The following is a 24370-nucleotide window of genomic DNA, read 5'->3' as shown; positions in this document are numbered from 1 at the left end:
TGTATGTGTGTGTGTGTATGTGTGTGTGTGTATGTGTGTGTGTGTGTGTGTGTGTGTGTGTGTGTGTGTATGTATGTATGTGTGTGTGTGTTTGTATTTGTGTGTGTCATCACGTCGGCTAATGCAGGTTAAATAATTCGCCAGAGTGTCGTACCTTCTTGCATCGTTGAGTGTCGGGACTCTGTAGTCTTCTGAACCTGGTCAAACCCGGTCCGTTTGACATCATGTGGTAAAAAGAAGACGTATGAACATAATGTCATTTTAACAATTTGTAGGACGACACATTTTAATACATAATGGATACCACTTGCATGCTGAAGCTTTCTTGTCGAAATTACGCTGGCGTTTCCAATTCCGATGACAAATAAGGACTAGTGCATATTCTTTTTTATTCTTATTAAATTGAAGGCGATGTTGATTTGACTATATGGATGTCATCTTTCGTGAACCCAAAACTGATGCGAGCGGGTACGTTAAAAAAGGTTGGCAAGAAGTTGCAAAAAATTATGAAATTACGGTCTTCAATGTTGGACAAATGACGAACAATAGAGTATGATTTGTCAAATAATAGCATGTTTAATTTTATTCTCATTTTCGTCTTTTCATTTGGAATTAATCTTGTACGACGTTCATTAGGGTTATCATTTTTGCAAAGTATGGAATATTTTTGAGCTGCTTCGTGATTTTCTGGATATTCTAAAACGTCTTCTAGAAACGGAAAATTCATGCGCTGAAAACGAGATAATCTTTAATTATGGCCTATAATAAAAATACATATAAAAAGAAAGACATAATTCTGCCAAACGTTTTGAACATATTACCAGAATAACAAAGTTTCGAACTATCAAGAAGGCTGGCATTGAGGATAAAAGGTTTTGAATTGTGATTTTAAATGCATTTGTGTTTGTGCAAGGAATCACTCTTGTTGTTATCTCCTTTGAAATCGAGGTTTTGGTTTTGGTCTCCGTATACGTTGGCCAGCAATAACACCGTCATCTTTATAAGCTTAACTATCATCCTTGATGGAGTCTCTGTCACATGTGGCAGTGTGGTTGTCACCATCACTGGTGTAACTAACCTCTGTAGTTGTCACTTCTGGCAGTGTGGTTGTTACTTTGGGCAGTGTGCTTGTCACCTTAGGCAGTGTTGTTGTAACCATGGGCAGTGTGGTTGTCATCTCGGACAGTGTGGTTGTCACATTGGGCGTATGATCATGGATGTCGGTCCGAGCATTCAGTTGTAGCCCGAGCAAGTGCTGAGTTCGTAAGTAAAAATATAATGTTACTCACTGTAACAAGAGGCCAATGATTTTAATTAAGCGCATAAGGCTTCCATAGCATCATAACATACTACATATAAAGTAACTGTGATAAGGAAATTTGAAGAGTTGTTCGTAGTTGCCGGCGTGAATGTTTTGCTGTGCTGATTTGCAGGTGCAAATCCGCCAATGATACATGAGTCGTCGTCACGTCATCAGCTGCCTTTTATGCGGAAATGTTAAATAACCACATAGGGCTGAATAATGTTTGGTAATATGTGGTTTGGGTAGAAACTTTGTGGGTTAATAAACTCTAAATGCTTTCTCTTAATCCTATCTAGACCGGGGGGGGGGGCGCCAACTATGATGTCGAATAGCGTCCCAACGGCTCGCGCTAGAACCACCAAACTTGGTGACTTTATCTAAAATATTATTGGCAACAATTTTGTATCAGTGGAAAAAGATAATGATTTTAGGTGTTGCCGTGGCAATGTGTTTCTGACGGTCATTTTTTGCTATGGTGGCCAAACGATATACCGCTCGCGAGTTCTGAGGGGGGCGGTCTAGATATGGTTAAATACAAAACACACCCGTAGTAGTCTATAACAGTACATTAAATGCAAGGCAGGGGACTAACCGAAATTGCGTCATCTCTGTTTTCCATTGTAGAACCGTTAGAGGTGATGGGAACTGTTGACACTGGTCGGCTTGATGTACCCCACCGTACCGGAGGACTGGTGTGTGTGAGAGGGTGGGTCTCTTGTACGGTCGTGTAATAGGTGACGAGACCAACTCCTACACCAATGGCGGTTGCGAATATTACAGCAATTACACACGGCAGACAATATGACCTTCGAGATCTGACGTTGAATTTTTTAGCACTGGTGCGATCTGTAAGCAGAAAATATATATTGTATCTTTACATGACTTATACTGCTACCAATTTGTCTTTTCCATAGCTCTAAATAACCATTAATGCTTGTTGTTATCATTTAACTACTAGCTAGTGTTTGATGATGATTGCCGTCAGAGTAATACAGGTGAAAGTGAAGTATATCTGTGCTAGCCTGTTTGTCATATGGAAACAGGGATACGGGCTGTATTTGCTATGCCTCAGTGTTTGTCCAAATTCATTTAGCGAAGTGGAAAAGGAAGAAAAAGAAGCATGAGGAAAACGTATTTTATCCATCCATCAGCAATGGATTCATAACAAAACCTATCAGCAAGAACAATACTAATATAATGTCGCATGCCTATTGGTTATTGCTAGCTCTAGCTCCAGGGTTTTTGACCCACTCTACTCACTCATTCACTCAGCTCCGTATGCCCCGCTGAACTGGGGGCGTATAGCGGGTTTGCCCCTGGCAACGGCCGCTGCAATGACCTTGGGTTGTGATACCATCGGGGGCTGGGCGGAGAACTAGCAGGTCTACCTGTAGCGCTCCCCCCGCCCCTCATGTACACTATATGACATCCAGTAGATTTCTAGCGGGGACCAATCATAGGGCTGCTGACGCGTCACCGACTAGCGGCTATTAGCACCTTGTTTCATGTAAATGCCATGAACTCAACCAGACCGCGTATATTGTTTCTTGTTTACATCAGTACTAAGTACTGATGTACAGCGCCCTCCCCAATCTCTATGGGACCGTTTCATATGTAAATCAGCCAGCGGTATCCAATCCCACTGTGTTGCCAACGGCATCAACAGTCGTCAACAGCACCTGCGCCCCATTGTGCGTAATCAAGCGAAGACGTCACAACCCCGAGGTATGCCAAGCATCTTGTTGACGAACACACGCTCTCTAGTAAACAAGCTAGACGAGTTCAGCTTAGTTCTTGCCACCAGTAAAACTGATATAGCCGTCGTCACTGAGACATGGTTCTCTGCCGACCTGCCGGAAGAGGCCACCGCAATCGAAGGCTACAGTCTGTTTCGTAGGGATCGCCCCGACAAACGAGGTGGAGGCGTAGCAGTCTACGTAAAGAACCACATAACAGCGAAACAGGTCAACCTCGCAGTACCTACTGAACTGGAATGTGTCTGGGTCCATCTCCGTCCTCCATGGCTCCCCAGGGAGATCACGTCGGTCGCTCTCTGTGCGGTGTACAACCCCCCAGCGTCTCCCTACGAGAACGCACTACTCGATCACCTGACAGAGTCAATGGACGAACTGCGTAACTCCCACCCGGACATAGGGTTATTGGTGTTAGGTGACCTGAACCGCCTGGACTCCAGCCACCTTTGCCAAAGCCAATCTCTACAACAAGTGGTAGTCCTTCCCACTCGTGGTGATGCTGTCTTAGACCAAGTCCTGACGAACCTGGGGGAACTCTACAGTCCACCTACTACAGCTCCTCCGGTGGGTAATAGTGACCACAACTGCGTCCTAATATCTGGAGAACCAAGACACTTACCTAATAACATCCGAAAGAAGGTAGTGAGACCTATGCGTGACTCGGATATCAGGGCCTTCGGGTCCTGGATTACTTCTCACACCTGGGACGAAGTCCTTCAAGAAACCAGCACGGAGGCAAAGTGTGCTGCTTTCTATACAACCTTGAACCTGGCCGTCGAGAGATTCTTCCCGACCAAATCTGTGCGCCTCCACTGTCGAGACAAACCATGGGTTACGCCGATCATAAAGACATTGATTTCAAAACGACAACAAGCTTTCAAGAATGCCGACACCTGCTTGTGGAAACGTCACAGGAACAAAATAGCTCGAGAAATCTCCTTGGCGAAAAAGAAGCACTACCATGACAACGTCAAACATCTGAAGTCGACCGACCCCAAAAAATGGTATCAAAACATAAAACAGATGGCCAACATAGGCAGTGAGCCCCCCGTTATTGAGGTCCCGGGAATCGACCCTGACTCCACCCGAGCCGTCGCTAACGCCATAAACATGCACCTGGCGTCAACGTCCCAGATGTTCCCGCCGCTATCTCTGCAGGACCTACCAGCATTCCTGCCTGCTCCTAGACCCCCACCGGAAGTATCCGTGTGGGACATGTACCACCGGCTTCGCAGAGTGAAACTGGGCAAGGCTTCTGGGGTGGACGGCATTTCTGCGCGGCTGGTGCGAGAATTTGCCTTCGAACTCAGTACGCCTGTCAGCAACATCTTCAACTCATCTCTCCAAGAAGGGATCGTGCCGTCAGTCTGGAAGACGGCCGATGTTGTTCCGGTTCCCAAGGAAAAACCACCACGTCTGGACAAACTGCGGCCGATATCCTTGACGCCCATCTTTTCCAAGGTTTGTGAGGGTTTCGTCACTGAGTGGTGTTTGAACGACATTCTGCCAGCTATAGATCAACGACAATATGGTTCCCTGAAAGGTAGATCCACCACGCACTACCTCACCAGCTTACTCCATCACCTGGCATGTACAACAGACAAACCTGGCTACTGTAACGCTCTCGTTTTGACAGATTTCACGCGTGCCTTCGACAGAGTGCATCATACAACTGCAGTCAAGAAACTTCTGGACTTGGGCGTGAGACCTTCCGTTATTCCGTGGGTTTGCTCATTCCTGTCGGGTCGTCAACAACGTGTTAAGTACCGGGGAGAACTATCTGACTCCGAGACACTTACTTGTGGTGTCCCGCAGGGAACCAAGTTGGGTCCCCTCGTGTTTCTGACCCTCATCAATGACGCATCCCCGGAGAGTGAGGACTCGGCGAAATCATGGAAATATGTCGATGATATGTCCCTCTCCGAGGCCAGACCCAGCACACAAGTTTCAACCCTACAAACTGACATTAACGAACTTGTACGTTGGACTGAAGTAAACTACATGAAACTTAACCCTTCTAAGTGTAAGGTGCTGTTGATATGTTTTATGCGTAACCCCCCACCCCCACCTTCACTGACTGTTAAAACATCACCACTTGAAGTTGTACAGTTTGCTAAGATACTAGGTGTGATTGTACAGGCTAATCTTAAGTGGGACGCGCATGTTAATATGATGGTCAGCAAAGGAAGCCGTAGGCTGTACTTGTTGCGAGTACTTAAGAGACATGGGCTTGACGTTACAGACTTGGTACTTATCTTCTGTGGTTTCATCCGACCAATCCTCGAATATGCATGCCCAGTATGGCACCCTGGTATCACTAGAGCCCAGTCCGGTGCGATAGAGAATGTACAGAAAAGAGCTTGTCGGATTATTCTAGGATCAAACTTTGTTAGTTACAGTATGGCATTAAACCAGTTATCACTTGTATCTCTGTACAACAGACGCCAGGAACTATGTACGAAGTTTGCTACTTCCTTATCAAACTCAACGACCTTCTCTAACTGGCTTCCCCCAAAACGTGTGAGCCTTCATGGCAGAAACCTCAGATCCAAATACCAGATAACACAGTTTAAATGTAGGACGGAACGATATAGGAAGAGCACATTGCCGTTCTTAGTGGACCTGTTAAACGCCGAACAGCCCAAGACAGTCTTAGAGTAACACATGTATATTTATATTTATATTTGATAAACAATTCATAGTCCTTGATAACATTATTGCTCCACTCTTCGTTACAAATTCTTGTGTCGATTTTAGCCATTTGCCTGTCAATTTTAGAATAATTTTTAATGTCCTACAATGTTATTGTCGATTTTAGCCATTTGCCTGTCAATTTGTAGAGTGAGTTTAACGTGTTCTCAAATTTTATCTATGATATCGCTGACTATAATAATGTATGTATGTGTGATAAATAAGTTGACCGTTTACATTTTAGTATGTATTTAGGTAGTATGATGATATGACTTTGTTTGTAAACAAGCCTGACAATTCGGCCTTCGGGCTGCAACTGGGCTGTACTTTTTCAGTGAATAGAAATAAACCATTCTACTACTACTAGTACTTCCACAATCAGTTAGTAACGTCATACCTTAGTAAAATCTACTTTGATGAACGAATCAAAACGGGACTGTAGACATTAAGTTTTACACATTCAAATGTGGCTGCACTAGCGCTAATGGAGCGACCACTACGTACGGGAAGGAACGGATCTTAGCGAAGCCGAGATTTGTGAACCAAACCCAACCCATCGAAGACGGGCCGCCAAACATAAAAATGGAGGAAAATGACAGACAACAAGCCAACAAAGACAACATCACCAGACCAACAAACTTGGAAAACACCACTTCAAGCGCTAACGTTGTAAGAACTGTGGAACCTCAAACTAGTATGTTTGCGTCAGCGGAAAGGCTGTCGAAGTAACCACTACATGAAAAACTGCGGCGAAAAAGTAACATGGGTTCGTCCCAAATCTAGACGCAAGTGAGCTACAAAAGTAATAGAACCTATGCATCTTGCTTGTTGCTGTCAACTTACCCGTTAAAGATTGAACCGATACATGTACGTACTATAACTTGCCATACCCGGCCAAAGACGACTACATTACTGTTACTCTTTATTTTGTGCTGTTTGTAATGTATAAGCGCTTTATGTCGACGTACAATGGGTGTGAAATACATTTTTTGCGCCCATCGTGTGCCACCGGCTCGGTGGTAATTGGCTACTTTACAAGTGAAAGAACCGCGTCCGTGGGCCTTGATAAATTATTCAAATTATTCAGCAGCCCTCTGATTGGTTCCCGCTAGAAATTTACTGGATGTCATTCAGTGACGAGCCCCGCCCCTGACAGGTTTACCCATGGTGGGACGGTTCCCAGGGGAGATGCTGCCGGCAAATAGCACCTGCACCGCCGCAGTCCCCGATGGGCGGTATAGAAATACAGGCGAGGTTGTGCGGAGGGCTAGCAACCCCCCACGTCAAACACTCTTGATACGAATCCTTGCATATGGAACTCTAATAGGACCCACTCTACCTTTACAACAAATTTTGGGTCATTTCGCTCACAGATGAAGAAGTCAACTAAATACGACAGGAGAAGTTCACGACTGTTCAGTCGATCATGTTCCGTCCCCAATGGAAGACTAATTTTCGGATAAGGAAGAAAGCCACTCCAGCATTTTAGAGAAATTTGGTTAGAAGTTTTAACAAAGGAATGTACTTGTATGTAACATATAAGGGTGGACACGAAACCCACTAATCTAGTTCGGTCCAAGCCGCAAGTGAATACTAGTATATTTCAGTTTCTAGAAGAAACGCAATTAATTCTACTGGTAGAGATCCTTATTCGAGTACAATTTGCGAAAATCTGTCAGTCATAATCATTAGAAGATATTTACATTAACGACAAGCACAGACTAAAGCACACATACATGTATATATGATGTCAGATGCTATACCAGTAATGCCATATGATGTATAAGGATATGTTGGGCATATCTTCAACAGAGACTCTAATTAAGATCTCCTTTTAAGAATCGTCCATTCTAGTAGAGTCTCTACCATGACATACATGCATGTATGTTTATATTTTGACACTTGGTGTATTTGGACATTTGGGGTATTTGGCCACTATACCTTTATGCCAAGTTTAATGGGTTTTTTTAAAAAAATATATTAAATTCATTAACTAAAATGACAGGAGGAGAAGAAGAAGAAAAAGAACAAAATCGAGGAAAATCAATATATATCATCCATACTTATAGTAAGAACTAAATTATAAAAACAATATTTCTTCGATATCTATTGTCTGGATTGAACTGGTTTTGAAACGCATTAAATAAGATAATAATGTCTTTAATAAGAACAAGAATAAAAAAAGCAATGTGTTCTGGAACAAAGCAAAATTTCAAAGAATTGATATGTTAATTTGGCTAAATAATTTCAAACAAACCCTTCATCTCATGCGGTTCTCATCATAACATGTTTCTCTGTTCTCCAGACCAATTATACTGCTGCTAACGATTACATGGAGTGGTATTAGTTTGAGTCATTTTATGATGTTAAACGTTTACAGTTTTTGTCTTAAAATTTTGGCGTACTAATTTTCTGAATCCAATTCTGCTTTTGTCATTGTCTAAAACTTTTTATGAGGTTCTGTAGAGAATAGATAAAACAAGACACAAAAAGGCTAACAATTTTTGTTACTAATTACTTAACCCGTGTGCCGCGTATACGTGCTCTAAATACTAAATTTGGTCCGTCCCAAATTACCCAACATATTAGTTCCATCCAAGATGATGTTACATAACAATATTTTGCTGAAGGTAACAACAAAGTTACCGTTACCTTTGTCTTCGTCCTGCACACCGTTGTCCACATCGTCATACACGTTTTCGACCTTGATGTCAGAATCTGCTGTGAAACATGATTCATGAAAATAAGGCCGTTAGAAAGTTCAGAATGTTTCATCGATGCATAAAATTAACTATTGCTTTAAAAATTGATCTAGAATCGCCAATTGCCTCTGGAACAACAAATGTGTCAATACTGTGAAAAGGGATTGAAGATGAGCATTTATTTTGTAATAAAAGGTCAATTATACAGCAAAGAGAGAGAACTATCTAGTCGGATACAATCCATGTTTCCCAGCTTCATAGATCTAAGCAGTAAAATACACATTCTCTAATAAACTTAGACAAACCTTTGATTACGAATCATGTCTGTTTGTACCTTTTAATCTTTAGTAAGAAGCAAGAAGAAGCCGATTGTACTTAGTTGTAGTTACTCGACAATGTATATATCAATGTATAATCTTCGGAAACGAATCCAAGCCAAGATAGATATATCAAATGTTATCTGTATTCTATCCCTCTCTTGTTACCTATACCTGTACTTAACCCAGTGGGTATGTACGCACATCAATGGTCTTCATTCATACATTCATTGATTGATTCATTTCTTGAAAAGAGGGCACCCTGGTGGTGGAAACCTTCAAGCGAATTGGAGAGATCGTTCTGAGCGGTCGTTTTCGACGGGTCTCCAAACGGTATCTTATTGGATTTTCATTGTGATCATCATGGATGCCACTGTTGGTTGTTTCAAAACAGTCAGTGCGTTATCACAAAAACAACGCGATTTTTTATTTGTTTTAGTGACCGTTTAGCAATCTAAAATATAGTTGTATTTTTAAAACACTTAGCGGTCACTGTACGTTTGGGATGGTTATAATGGTAAAGGGCGTTTTGCATGATATTGATAGTCAGAATTGACAATGTTAATCCATCAGAAATATGTAAAATTAAAAATGTGATTTAAAAAATGTGACTCGACAAAATGTTCTTCTATGTTAATGTACTCGATGGTGTACAAAAGCACTGTTTTAAGATTTATAAAATTCCTGTTGATTCCCTATCTTTTCTGTCTTTGAGACGAGGCATAGCCTCACTTCGTACTATCCAACGTACTATCCAGTAAATAAAAAAATAAATAGCTAAAAAAGAAGTAAACATGCACGCCATACATTTAGCAGAAAATACCGTACTGATCATGAGCAGTCTTAAATATCAGAAGTTACTGCCTGAGCATTTCGCCTAGTGGTATTGATTTTATATAAAGCTTGTAATATCATGTCTAATATCAAATTCTTCTAGAAATTTCATTTCAGCTATAATATTGATTTAAGATGTTGTGTGTGCCATCTCTGAAAATTTTGCAAACTTTATGTGCAATTCAGTTGGTTATGTGACATGTCAGTCGATATCCCCGTGTGTTATGCTCATGCTCATTTTACTACTCTTTTGTAATACTAATGCTCATTTTATCACTCCCTTTTGTTATACTCATGATCATTTACCACATGCTCATTTTACTACTAACATACAAACAAACGAAAAAAAAAATAGCTGTAGACTGTTACCTACCCATTGCCATATATAGGCGTGAAGGTAATGCCCGATTGGAATTTGCTGAGGTAGAATGAGGTCTCTCTCTGCAGCTTGCTTTGTTTGATCCTCAATCCAGTAATTCAGGACCCAGAACAATGGAGCTCACATGGTCAGAGAATGCAGCAGAATGTCTGATAAACTCTACATTAAAAAAACGATCCGAAAGTAACCTGCTGACTCTAGAGCAAAAGACTCATATAGGCCACAAGCTTAATGGAGCAATCCGCGTATTAAATAGGCATCGGACCTTTGCTGTACGGGAGAAACAGCAGAGGCGACAGTTTTGAAGCCAGTGCTCAGGATCGACGACGTACGTAGACTAATGAGGCAAGATATCATGAATGATATATATATTTCCTTGAATTTTCATCACTATGAAAGAAGCTGTGTTCTTTCAACCCATGTGTTGATATAAATTGCAGCTTGAATGTGTTTGAATACTCAAAGCATATGCTTTGCCCCGATTTTATCCCTAAACTAGAGTCCCACGACCTCATACCTTTGCCAAATGATGTTAATCTTTATGACTGACAAAGATGATTCCTTCTGATTATGCAAATAAAATCCTCATTTGTATTATATTTATATTATAATATTGTATTATAATATTGTATTATATAGTTGATCATATTCTCCATCAAAAGACAGCCTTATCTTAACAAAGGAAGCCATTCTATCATTTCCTCAAAAATTATGCAAATGAGGTCCTTTGAATAAGTTATGTTTAATGATGTTCACCTTCACTTAACTTTCAAATAGCCCAAGTATGAAATTCCAGGCAGTTAGCATTATGGAATTATGACATTTTCTCATTAATTATGCAAATTAGGTGTTAATTTACATAATCAATATCTGCCTGTGTTTCGTTTTCAATTACGTATGTCACAAGCTTGAATAGTCCTATAATGTAATGCACCTGATTTATAGAATTTTCCCATTAATTATGCAAATTAGATCCAGATTTGCATAACTGTCGCATAATTATGTCAAGCGTCACTTGAGCTACCTACATACCAAAAATCACGACGATACGTCCACCAGTTATTGAGTATCTTTTGAATATTTTTAAACAGATAGCCCTGCAGTTCCTGAGCAAGCCGCTAGGGGGCCAAAACTCATGTCACTTCTTCCCCAGCACAAGATCTATCTATTATCTAAATTTTGTCATCCCAGCATGTCAAGATCATAAGATATCGAGACCGGAAGTTCAGCTGCAGTACCATAACAAGCCGCTAGGGGGTCCAAAATCTAATCATTTCCAGGTCTCATTAAGACCTACCCACCTACCAAATATTAAGATAATCCATCTATGCTTTCTCGAGTTATGCTGTTGACAGACAGACAGACAGACACACCGGAAGTTTAGCTGCAGTACCATAACAAGCCGCTAGGGGGTCCAAAATCTAATGATTTTCAGGTCTCATCAAGACCTACCCACCTACCAAATATCAAGATAATCTATCTAAGCTTTCTCGAGTTATGCTGTTGACAGACAGACAGACACACACACACACACATTTACACGGCCAGGAAAACATAACCTTCTTGGCGAAGGTAACAAAAAGCATAAAAACAAACGAAAGATATTAACAGCAGAATATAAGTCGAAGTGACGAATGTGCATAAAGTATGTAATCATTTAATTAATTGATTTCTGTCTCAAATACCGCCTTCATCTGGAACCGACCGGAAATTAAGCTGTGAGCAACCAAAATGCATCGGTTTACAGATATAATTCTTTCCCTGGCATGCTTTTTGGTTCCTGTTCTGCACAATCAACATCTTTTTGGGTGCAGAAATAGCAAATTCCGTGACTGGAGCTCGGAAACGAGTTGTGGTCGAGGGAAGTCTCGGGTAGAAAATGAACATTACTGTTCGACACTCATTGAAATCAAATCATGTACCTTTATCGGGTTTACATCTATGAATACGAACAATATTATGAATGTATCTAGAAAATTTAAGGTACACAGATGTATGGCATGAAAGTAAAGTGACCAGTAATGGACGATGTTTATGATGGATGTAGAAAGTATAATATGATCACTTAAAAAGATGTACAATAATAATATTTGCAATACGCCAAAAAAACAGTTACTCAAGCAACTGGATATGATTTTGAAAACGTCAAACGTTTCAGCTAGTATCCACTAGCTTTCGTCAGTGACTGAGAGACCAGAGGGGAAAGCAGGTTTATAAGTACAACCTGTTTATTGATATGCAAATAAAGTGAAGACAAATTTTTGGAAGTCGAAAAAGGAACAAAAATCAGACAAGTCAAGACAAAATGATGCAAATTAGTCTGAAAGCTCCTCTTATACAGAACAGGAGCTTAAGTCTTGTCTGTCCTCGGGGCTGGGAGTGCCAAATCCCAAGTGCCGGAAAGATCGACTCGTAGCCCCCCTTCCCTGTTGAGGGTGGGGTTGTACATTCTTTCATATATTGCCTCTTCCCACCAGCGTGTTTCGCGGTCTAAGATATCCGTGGACTCGAGTTTGAAAGAGTGACCCTGGTTGTGTTGTAGGTGGTGGAAAATAGCTGAGGAGTAGCCGTTGGCACTAGGTCGGCAATGTTCTTTGTATCTTACTTTGAGCGGTCGACTTGTCTCTCCGAGACAAGTTTTTTGACCCCTGCCACCATTGTTTGATCCTTACAGACACTTGCTCTTAATCCTGTGTTACTTATGTAATAACTTTGTCATAGACTTACTCTCTTTGTCTGATGATTTTGACATATTAATGTTTGTACACTGGGCCCCATCGAAAACCGAATTGAATGGGCTACCCGATCGTTTGAAAATTTAATGAATAAATAAATAAATAAATACACGTTACAATAAATAACTATGCTTACAATTCATTTACCTTTTAAAATGTTCTACGCTATGTGTAGCACAAAGCACTAAGCTCACGTGAGATATGTGTTTAATGAGAATTGTCTCTTGTACAAACACGCACGCACACACAGATACACACACACACATATACAAACACACACACACACACATATACAAACACACACGACACACACACACACACACACACATATACAAACACACACACAAAAACACATATACAAACACACACACACACAAAGACAATTTGGGGATCACCGTCGCACCATATATTGACAGAACAATCATATATTTGCATACACCGGTCTGTTTCACGAGAGGCAGGCTAGGAATCATGTTATTATACAGCCCAGGGAGTAGACTCCAAAGGCCAAGGGATAAGCTGATGAAGGCTTTTTTTCTAGTTCATAAGAAAATTAGAAACAAAATTAAAAAAGCAAGAATACTTTTTCGAGTTTAGGAGCAAGAATGTTACATAATGCCATTTAAAAATTTTAGGTATTTTTCAGGTGTTCTAGTCTTTGATCCCAAGGTCGATCTTGAGAACGCGCATGCGCGAGTAGATCTCGTCCCAGTCAAAGTAGCCGCCCTGTAGATGACGTATGTCGTCCAGACTGTAGGCAGAACGGCCGTGTAGGGTCCGGGTATTGTCGAAAACAATCATTTCACCTACACAGACAACAAACAGTTGAGACATTAGCACATGATAAAAAAAAGAGTTTGACGCTTACAGGGAATCGCACAAGTATTTCTCATAAAAGATTTAAGCATGTTAAATTTCTAATAATTTATATAAAATATTTTTTAAAATTGTCAAAAGTCTGACGGCGCACTATGAAAACCATCGCAAAGCAATACAATTTTAGTTATCTATAGACTCATATATACAGAATTACAGTTAGCATAGACTTTGCGTAGTACTTAAAACTACACCATGCTTAAATAATTCCCATTCGCTTGACGAAATTTACGTTCCAGCTTTGGAGCAAAACCGACCCCCCAAAAAAGTCATGTAGAGGCAACACTCCCACACAAGCAGAGGTAGAAGTCATTGAAGTTTAAACCATTCTGTCGACGTTTACAGACTAGTTACAGGATAACGGTTTTTACCGTTAGTCAGTTATTACTGGGCAGCGATGCCCTCCCCACAACCGGAGAGAAACGCTGGTAACAAGTCGACCCAATACCGGGAAGAAGAGTTACTATTACTTGAATTTTCGCCTGTCTTGAAAAAGTATATCGCCTGTTGCCCCATGAAGCTATATGTAATTTGCCAACTGAACACTTGTACATCTGACTACTGTATCTGACCTGCCGCCATTTTGAAACGTAGGCAGTTCCTGGGTAGGTACATGATGGTGTCAAAGGCCTTCAGGGCGTCATAGAAAGGCTGGACCTGGTCGGCAGGCAGATCCAAGATGGAGTCCCGGGCCTGGTCACTGAAGCTGACGGACTGGACCTCGCCTTGATCGTTTAGGCTGGACAAAATATGGAAGAGAAAAAAAAACGTGATAATGTGCAAAGGTCCATTTTGAGTACCCTCTGAACTGAAAACAACATTTTCTTGGTATGTGTGGATAAATGCTAGCATTTTCCAACTGGAGTTATTTCTCTTTCAATTTAGTTTAAAAAAAAACTTTTAGTCTTGTTTTGGCTGTCAGACTGGTACAGCTCTAAAGGTAATGCCATGTTGTTGTGTTTTGGTGGTGTACAGGGGGCCAGATGCCATGCTCTTAGTGTTTTCATGTGTCTTACTTATTTTAGCTGATTGAAAAATGGGATTTTGGGACTAAAAAGATAATTTGTAGGTTAGACTATCCTGTCAATGTGAGTTTGCAATGATTGAACGTCACACTCGAATAGGTGATTTTTGACAGCTCAGTTCTTAGATGAGAGGCTCTTAAGTTCTACCAACCTGATGAAATTATTTTCGGGGGTCAGTTCTTAGATGTTTACCATGTACATGTGTATGTATATGGTAAACATACACATGTATATGTATTACAATGGGGACTTCAAATGGTGGTCTGTGGCCTTGTGTTTTTTTATTGCAAATTCGTATTCGTGTGTCACAGTGCTTAATCAATTTAGCAGCGCAATATCTAGTTTTCATAACGGTAGCTTGTTTGGGCTAAACACTTCTTGTATGAAATAATGACGAAAATATACTAAGAAACGGTAATAATTGTCAATAACAAACAGATTTCCTCATTCAGGATATTTATTGTCTTTGCCGCCGTAAAATTGCATTGGTAAGAGTTCGTTGCAACGGTATTAAGGTTTGATTTTTTTTACCTGATTGTATGTTGTCGTTGTCTAAGAAAGAACTTGTGGAAGTCCAGTCCTACGTTGCAAAAGTTGACTTTGAGCGTGGTGAGAAGCCGGAAGGCGTCCGGGTTTTCCTCTTTGAGTTGATAGGCTACACTGAAGCCGTCCACCAGGTGGCTCTCGCCCCCCTCCCTCATTGTCTGCTCGATACAATGGAGCATTTGTACCTGTGTATGACACAATTTTCTTATTTGTGAATACTAACGTTTGGAACATACACTGTATATGCTATATTACGTTAAAGAAAGACACGTTAAAAATAGAAAATATACATTAAAATGCATATGGGGCATACAGTGTAGCTATAATATTATGTTATAAAAACACGTTAAAAATGCAAAATATACATGGAAATGGGACATACGCTGTAGCTATACTACGTTAAAAATACACGATAAAAATACAAATTATACATAAAATATAACGAATACAAAACAACACTGACCCCTGGTTTATGGTCGTAAAAGTTTAGGTCGGTATGAAGTCCTAGTTTACCAGTGGTGTACGCCAAGTCACTAGGGTTCGGTTTGTTGACCACCACAAATTCCTTCCTGTGTGAGGAAAATGAGAGAAAATTATTACTAATTAAACTATTACCTCAACTGGTATAAATCTAGGCCACAATGACATAATCTTATAAATGACTTACTCTGAAAACCCCCAACTTTTGCGAGCGGGCGAAAAAAAATAGTCATTTTAAACCACAGAAATAACATGCTTGTGCCGCAAGTTTGCGTTTCTACATGACTAATTTTGCAAAAATCGCAAGTCGGCACATGCTGGTCTTATGCCAAATTGCTATGTCAAACAAGAATGTCAAACTTAAATAAATAACTGTAAAAACCTATTCACTTCCCACGTATGGTATTAGATAAAAATATTAAACGTATGGAACTGTAGTTACGTACCGGTAGTTGCTATAGTTGTAGAATTCTTGTGCAATAGCAAGAAAGTTTATTTATTATTAAACAGGAGGAAATTGAGTATATGATAGCAAACGGTTTTTGTGATTCTATAATTGACAAAAGAAAGAACATCCTGACTGACTTTTAGTCATTGGGTTTTCCTTTCAGGTACTAACTTTCTCGCTCTAAAAGTTTTTTTTTTTTTCTGGCGTGCGTTTTTCACAGATTCTATCATCTATTCCTGTAACAGACGAGCTGGATTACAATCAAGGCACCTACCCGAAGTTGGTGGGTCTGAGATACGCCACCCGATTGGCCAGTCTTTCTACTTGTCCTACGTCACAGGGCACCTTCTGCACCAGAACGAGGCCGACAGAATCCAGGAGGGCCAAAAAGTCGTGCAATGCGCGGTCGTGTGTCAGTATGGCGGGAAAATCAGCTTTGGGCAGGTTGTGTACTAGTTCTGCACCCCATAACTGTGTCTGTAGTAAAAATAATAACGTGATCGAAATTGTTGTTTAATTTCTTGTTATATTCATTAGGCCATGTTGATTTGATTATATGGATGACATCCGCGCGCGCATGAATTTTCGGCCGTTTCAAAAAAAAAAGTTTTCAACCATACTGTAAATCGTACAAAACAGTTGCAAAATGAGCAAAAATATACCGTAAGTTACAAAAAAACCATACCAATGTCGTAGAATGCCAAAATCAAACGAAAAAAGACGAAATTGTAAAGAACTGAACTTGAAGACTAGATTATTCGCCAAACCATATTCTGTCCCATTTGTTCAACCCTAATGACCACGTAGATTTCACAATGAAAACAACTTTTTTTTTTGCAAAACTTTTTTTTATTCGCACGCGCGCATCAATTTTGGGGTTCCCGGAGGATGTCATCCATATGATCAAATCAACATGGCCTTATTGTGAAACTCTTACTGAAGCTGTTTATGAATTTTCTCTGCGGCTCGCACAAGGCAACAGGCGTGGATTGGAAGACCGTAAATTAGAATTTCTGGAACCTTTGGCCTACCTTATTTTTAATATTCATCTCAAAGTGTGGTTACGGCTCACTCAACTTTTTTTTTCAAGTTTTTTGTCACTGTTCAATATAGCTACAAGTTATAGCTATGACAAATTCCAATACCGACCCCCTTAATGAATGGTTTATTCAGTTCAAAAACCCATGCCACAAACTTTGCAGCCACAGAGGCTGAATTGCGTTACAACATTTACAATTCAAGTCATGATTAAAACAAATTTACATCAACAGGCATAACAATTCGTATATATACATGCTTAAAACGTATTTACATAAAAGTACACTTGCAATTTGAGTAGAGGCTTGATTAGAACTTATTTGCATAAAATACGGAGTTTAAAAAGTTCTATACAGCATTGTATCAGAGGATAATACTGTGACATGTTAAAAACCAAAGTCAGCGTAACTATTCGAAATGTATTGTCAACAGGTAGTAGAAATGGTCAACGGTAGTATAAAATCTTTTCCCCTTGGAAGCTTCCTGAAGTAAAAATTGTTTTGGAACGATCTGCACTGTTAATATACACTTTGATTTTAGAATGCTCACAGAAATCTTTTATTAGTTCCTCACAATCAAAACAAAAATATTCGTACTTACGGAAAGAGTAAGTGTTCAAACGTATTATGCAATCCATGAACTACTGTGTACATGAATAAACTATGGACTTTTTTTCATTCAAAAAGAGAGATCTAATTATATATAATTGTAGATACAGACTTAACTTAGCAATGTAGGCTCGTTCTCATTGAAATGTACAAAATGGTGATTTTTTGGTCGAAAAATTGATGACCTGTTTTTTCAGGCAAACCTACCTTATTTTTTAGGAAAACATCTCAATTAATGATTACCAAAAGAGGACAGCTTAATTGCCATGGGAAGTTACCGAAAATCTATGCACTTAGATAAGACATATGTAAACAATGCATTTTTAGTGGGGCAAAAACACTGGAACATCAGCATGAATTGGGTGTACGATAAAGCTTGTATTCATGACATCACCTCAAAAGCCATTAGTTTAGGCGTCAGTATCTATGAAAGTACTTCTGTCAACCCATTATTTACTGGTAAATATATACGTATCGAACACATAAAGATATCTAAGTGCAGTGTATAGAAGTAGCAAAAAATATCTTTCGAAGCAAAGAAGAGTAGAACATTTGAGTTTGTTGATGCCACAGAGGATTATTTTTCTTCGGATCCATATTTTTTCTACTTTATTTCCAACTATTATGTTTATGGTGCGTAGGGAAGGGAAATTCAATCTCTTGTTATGTCTTTTGCGCTACAGGTGTAACTTCTGTTACCGGTAACGGATGTTACAAAACGACGTTTTTGTTTATTTCTCCAAGAAGATCTGCAGTTTTTATCTTCATCCTTTGAGAACAAGGAGGCATAAGCACGGACATTTCAAAACTGGGCGACGTTTTATATACCAGGTGAAGAAACTAAAATTGAAAGTAAAAACAACGGTAACGGATGTTACATTCATTACTGTAAAACAATTTGTTCAGCGAAGGTGGCTACAAATGACAGCACACACTCTTTTCTTCTTCTCTTAGAAACCTAGAAAACTTGCTAAAAGTCATCAAAATGGCAATTTCTTGTCTTATATGTGATTCTATCTAAACTGCACGACCGTCTTACCTGAGCGGTAACGGATGTTACAGAACTTGGCGACAGGTATGAACCACCTCGCACGGCGTACAAAAATAGTGACAGGAGCGATCTGACTTGATCAGTCAGAAGGCCTAGCCACCCGACTTCACCAGGCAGAAAACTACTGCCGTAATCAAATTGCTACGTTTTAGGTTGCTTTTTAAAGTTTCTATTTCTTCTCAGGCGACAGCCGCTTTTTAGGGGGAGAAATCCAACCCGCGACCATAATTTCTCTCAAGTCATCAATCAAACCTAGTTTTGTGATAAATTTTTCGTGAAACATAGTAAGTGTAGTGGGAAAGTGAAGAAAGCAACGATGAGGTCCGTCATTTGGCTCATATCTAGTCGTAAAGAGTGACAACAGCATTTTGTACATTTGAATGAGAACGAGTGTGTCGTACTTGTTCCTCGGTTATCCAACCTAGTGCATTTGGCTCATGTAGGGCGTAAATATTCAATAACTTTATCGTTATAAATATGTGATTTTTACCTTTCTCTGCCAGTCTTTTTCCCTCTCTGACCGAGCCTGTGGTGAGAAACAGCGTTCTCTCAGCCACTGCCAGTCGTACTGACTCTGGTGTCCCTGCGGCCATTCTACTGACAGCAAACTTCCATTTGCTGGGAAGAGAGACAGTTTGACTGACGGTGTGGATTTGGCAGAACAGCTTCAAGAAATGTGAAATGACGTGACTAGACATATCATTATCCAAGAAGGTAATAACCCTTACTGTGTACAAATAGGTAAATATATCAAAGAACGTTTAGACCTTAGAAAAAGTAGTATTAGTTGACTAATCTATTGTTTTGTATGTACGTCTAGGTTAATTTCGTTGTACCATGAATTTGTCTGTATAATACATGCAGTCTTAGACCTTACGAAAGTCGCTGTACTTTTGTTGTGTCAATAAAGTTCTTCGATAAAATTTGAGAATTTGGGGAAAATGTTAATCGTAAAATACGAAGAAACAGACACCCTGGACGCTGAAGGCCGCCATTTTGGCATCTGTGACGTTGCCCTATATGCCCTGTCCATTAAATTGTGCAAGCAAGGGCACTACGTAACTATAGATATGCCCGATCGCTATTCAGTTAAGGCCATGTTGATTTGATTAATGACATCTACGTGCGCATGCGCATATATTTTCGTCCGTTTAAAAAAAATGACCATACCATAAATTATTCACCATACCATATTCTTCTGTGTTTAGTCAGTTCAACCTTTATGACCACGTAGGTTTCATAATGAAGGATACTTTTTTTGCCATCCTCTTTTTCATTCGGACGCTCGCGTCAGTTTTTGGGGTTTCCAGAGGACGTCATTATTGCCATCCATATAATGAAATCAACATGGCCTAATCCAAAATCTTATCGCTCCGGTTTTCAGTTAATTGCACAGTTCCGGATTGTCCGCATTTTCTACCAATTTTACCATGAAGCTTTTTCTTTCTGTATTAACATATTTTTGACAGTTTCTCTTTTTCTTACATTTCATACACCTGTTACCTTGAATAGTAGTATATTGTCGACAGAACAGGTACCATTGTGGCTAGTGGATTGTGGCTATCGCTTGTGGATTGAACTGGGGGGGGGGCTTGTGGCTGTCAATCATAGTGGCTTGCGACCTGTGGATTGAGCGGCTTGGGACTTTCGGAGTGAACGTCCCTTTGGGGATTAGTATGATAGGTCATACAGTTGTCATTTTGGCTGGACAGTTTGTAGCCCCAGGAGGTCGTGCTGGGCATGGGTTAATCCTTTTGTTCTTTTGATTAGGCCGGGACCTGTTGAATCCCGGTGCGGTCATTTTTAAACTTTTTTCACGACAAGCTCACATCATCCCTGCTTAATTAAAAGAACAAAAGGATTAACCCATGCCCAGCACGACCTCCTGGGGCTACAAACTGTCCAGCCAAAATGACCTCTGTGTGACCTATCATACTAATCCCCCAAGGGACGTTCACTTCACAAGCCGAAAGCCGCTCAAACCACAAGTCACAAACCACTATGATTGGCAGCCACAACGCTCCCCAGTTCAATCCACAAGCGATATAATTGGCTGTCACAAACATAGTATAGAAACCGGAAGATTCCATAAAATTCCCAATGACCAGAGGGTTTGTCCATTTTGTCCAGAGCTTATTGAGGACGAATATCACTTTTTGATTGTGTGTCCTAAATATATTAATGTACGCAATGCACTATACACTAGACTATCAGATTCTTTCCCAGCATTCACCACAATGAACTTGGAAAGAAAATTTAAATACATATTGACTTGTGACAACCCCTACATGCTATACATAGGGATATATATTAAAGACTGTATGGATATTAGAAACTCTTTAAACGAAACTCTTTAAACGATTGTATAAGTTGATACCTATCTCATACTAGCCACCCACTTTTGTATTAGACTAGCCTTATGAAAATGTAGTTGATATGTACTTACGTTAGTAGATGCCATACTTTGTACACTGTACAATTGTTGCGCAATAAAGTTATGTAATCCACAAGTGATAGCAACAATCCACTAGCCACAATATAATACCTGTTCTGTCGACACTATACTACTTTGAAATCACCTTGTAATTTTACCCTGACCGGAGAAACGTTCACATCCAGATCGTTCATCAGAACACGCCGTGAGAGGGAATCGGGGTTAAAACACAGTGGACACTGTAGTAACAAACAAAAATACATGTCTACAGTCAATAACAGAACAGAGTCGACACTTTATAATTATTTCCTCTTACTTCGACAACCTTTTCCGACAACAAGGCTTATGACGTGGAGGCCTTAAGGGCAGCGGTGTGGTAGGGCCTTGGCCCAAACCTACAAAAATGGGTACGTTTTGGACCCCTGGCCACTTGTTGCCGTAGCAACGGCCATTTTTCAAAATAGTCGATTTTCAGTTTGCAAAGGCAATTATCTCATTAAAATGCAGTGGAATCAATGGATAAGTCCTGGTGTCACTGTGGATCGCCCGGTGGAGAACCCAAACTTATTTGCTAATATGACGAATACAAATGTGTAGGCCATTACTAGCCTTCACCAGGCTTGAGGGCGCGGCTGGAAATAGTAGAAATTGGCCAAATAGAGAGATAACACGCCGAGGGAGTTTAACCATCCGGTTTACAGTTTGCAGTCCCTTGATACTATTTCCAGCCGCGCCCTCAAGCCTGGTAGAGGCTAGGCCATAACTGTGCCAAAGCAAAAATCAACTAATTATATTTGCTTTTTAGGCGGCCATGATTCGTTTAAAAATGGCTTTTTCTCAATATTGAAATTTTTCTCAATATTGAAATTTTACAAAAACAGATCATTCTTAACGTCTGCTACAGCTTACTGCAAAAGCATTTCGAACAAAAATTTATATCCTTTTCTTTGATAAAATATTCATGATAAGATATGTTGATGACAATAAAATATGCACTTTTTCAGATAAAGAAGGTTAAAGATGGTCTATTTTGGGTGAGACTAGAAAAAAATCCGCCATTTTTACAAAATGGGCGTTGCCATGGCAACCAACAGCCACTAAAACGAAAGCATAGGGTGGCCAAAACACACAAACAAAACAATTCTCTTAAATTTTGTGTGGTGGTAGGGACTACAGACAATTGCACAGAAGGTATTACAGACAATTGCACAGAAGGACGTATTAGCAGTCCCGCGGGAAGGCATTTGTTACCAAACGGTGCACACACCAGTTCTTTAGCGACAGGGGTCCGTGGTAGCTATAGTCCGCGGTAGAAAAAGGGACGAAAGGATTTTGAGCAGTCAAGTTTGAGTTCACATTTCTCCTAATCTGCTTTGAAATGATATTAGATATTAGTATCATAGTATGGCTGAGTAAGAAGTGCCATTTTTTCGGTGAAGATTGATTTCGGCCTGGATACTCACTTCCAGGTATCCTTGCGCCCTAAGCGTGATCCGCCCATTTGACCACGATTCTCCACTTACGCGTGATATGGGCGTATTTGGGACCCTTCTCGCCGTGGATGAATAAAATCAACTGAGTTCTATGATTTTCTTTATAATTGAATCAGGTATACTCGAGGTTTGTATCTTTCTGCCAACACCAGTCGTATCTGCCGGAAATTTATTTTTCTCTTGGTTTATGCTAAGCGAAAATTGCCAATTTTGTACATTAATTTTGGCATGAAAATAATGATTTTTTCGTTAATTCCACAAAAATCTAAGAGTTTGAAGAAACAAAATTCAGTCAGTCTTGTAGGAGAAGGAATATCCTTCCATCCCATATACAGTTATTTGGCTTCCGAATTATTCCCTGGAAGAGACAGTCGCTAGACTCAAGGGTGTGCAGACTCGAATGGAAGCCCGAAAAAAATGAGGTGTGCCCCCTTACCCAGTTCACAGGCATTACGGATTACTATAGTACAAAGTTCCCAAACCCAAAGTCTCCAAACTGACATAAAATCTTTGAACATTTTGTAATATTTGGTAACTGAAAGAAGGCGGTCAACTGTGGAACAGAGCATGGAGCAACACTAGACTAGTGCACTAAACGTGTAGTTGTAAAATTTGGCAGACTGAATACCAGCCAACCATGGCCAAACTATCCGACCACACCGGAATGTTTTGAACTTTCGGCTGTTGCAGGCGAACAGAAGTCGACCTTGCCGAACGCCAGCCAGTCATAGCCGATCTTGCTCCCGACCTACTCCTAACCATGGGGGTTGGGGGGTCGACAGTGTTTGGGATGTCATATCCAGTTATTATGTATGGCAGGTGCTAAGCCTGCTTCAGGTGCTAAGACTCAATCAAATAGGGTATCGGAAATTTGATGTAAATAGTCCTGTATAAATCTAGATGTTGATAAGGGGGAATAATTCGTCGCCCGAGTATGTCCTCTCAGAGGACAAAAGTTCCAGAGGACCAAAAGACCAGTTACCTAAAGACACGACTCACCTGACAATTGTCCCTCAGCCAGACGTACGGAAACCGGCTGACACCCCCGTCGGACCATTCCACTTCCACCATCCTAGCAGCTCCGTTTAAAGCCACCTTCCCCATGACTGTACTTTCCTGGACCTTTCTGTTTTCACTCAAAGTGGTGAAGCGCCTCGCCGCTACGACTTGCGGATAGAATCCGGCTCGTGGGATGGCGTTGGGTTGCTGTTCAGTAGTACGGGTAAGTACAACCTGGTACGGTAACGTCTCCGGGCCGGTCGGCATGTTTCCTACACGGTACCCTGATGAATATGACGCGCCAACGGCTCGTGAATATTTGCTGGTTATTTCTCGTACTGCAAACCTTTGGCGTAACAAGACAGAGAGCGCCATGGTTGTCTGTCTGTGTTCTTACTAGTATGTAGGTTTTGAGTGAGTTGGTGGAAAAACCGGTCCAGTCTGAGCTGGCCCCCGGCCGCGGGAGCTTTTTTTCCCCATCCAAGCCAGCCTACCCAAGCCAGCCAAGCCAAGCGCAAGAATAAGGGGCATGCCCCGGTGTACGATGGTGCAGATACTTATGTCGGTGATTCACTACAAATCACCTTGAAGGAGGCTTGGTGAACCCCGCCTTGTATCAGCTACGAACGGGGCCTCACCCTATGGGGGGGGGGGGGG

At 40.6% G+C, this 24370-nt stretch overlaps 2 protein-coding genes across 3 annotated transcripts in view; both read right to left on the bottom strand.

Moving 5' to 3' along the window:
• LOC109464206 overlaps positions 1-260 on the bottom strand; it is an 8119-nt gene extending 7859 nt beyond the window's left edge. Inside the window, exon 1 of the mRNA XM_019761140.1 lies at positions 155-260. Within this exon, the coding sequence (XP_019616699.1) occupies positions 155-260 (106 nt within the window). The remainder of the gene's footprint in view (positions 1-154) is intronic.
• Positions 261-13080: 12820 nt separating this feature from the next.
• Positions 13081-24105, bottom strand: LOC109464228 (gamma-butyrobetaine dioxygenase-like). 2 transcript variants are annotated; one of them, XM_019761166.1, is made up of 8 exons: positions 23714-24105; positions 21367-21460; positions 19278-19405; positions 16365-16567; positions 15626-15731; positions 15148-15347; positions 14164-14330; positions 13081-13521 (listed from the first exon to the last, which is right to left on the bottom strand). In XM_019761166.1, exons 1-8 carry the CDS (start codon positions 24086-24088, stop codon positions 13367-13369), a joined length of 1428 nt encoding a protein of 475 aa, XP_019616725.1. In that variant the 5' UTR covers positions 24089-24105; the 3' UTR covers positions 13081-13366. The 2 variants fall into 2 exon arrangements, with proteins under 2 accessions (XP_019616725.1, XP_019616726.1); XM_019761167.1 differs by lacking the exons at positions 19278-19405; positions 21367-21460.
• Positions 24106-24370: the final 265 nt, after the last annotated feature.

The sequence above is a fragment of the Branchiostoma belcheri genome, unplaced genomic scaffold (assembly GCF_001625305.1).
Source record: "Branchiostoma belcheri isolate BF01 breed outbred unplaced genomic scaffold, Haploidv18h27 scaffold134, whole genome shotgun sequence".
In the NCBI taxonomy this organism is placed as follows: Eukaryota; Metazoa; Chordata; class Leptocardii; order Amphioxiformes; family Branchiostomatidae; genus Branchiostoma; species Branchiostoma belcheri.
The sequence above is the reverse complement of the archived record's forward strand: the minus strand, read 5'-3'. Positions and strand labels throughout refer to the sequence as shown.

Coding starts and splice junctions, on each gene's coding strand:
- LOC109464228 (XM_019761166.1), bottom strand. CDS start 24,088: ATGGCGCTCTCTGTCTTGTTACGCCAAAGGTTTGCAGTACGAGAAATA. Junction 15,348..15,625: donor TTTACGACCATAAACCAGGG/GTCAGTGTTGTT, acceptor TGTCATACACAG/GTACAAATGCTCCATTGTAT. Junction 14,331..15,147: donor CAACGACAACATACAATCAG/GTAAAAAAAATC, acceptor TATTTTGTCCAG/CCTAAACGATCAAGGCGAGG.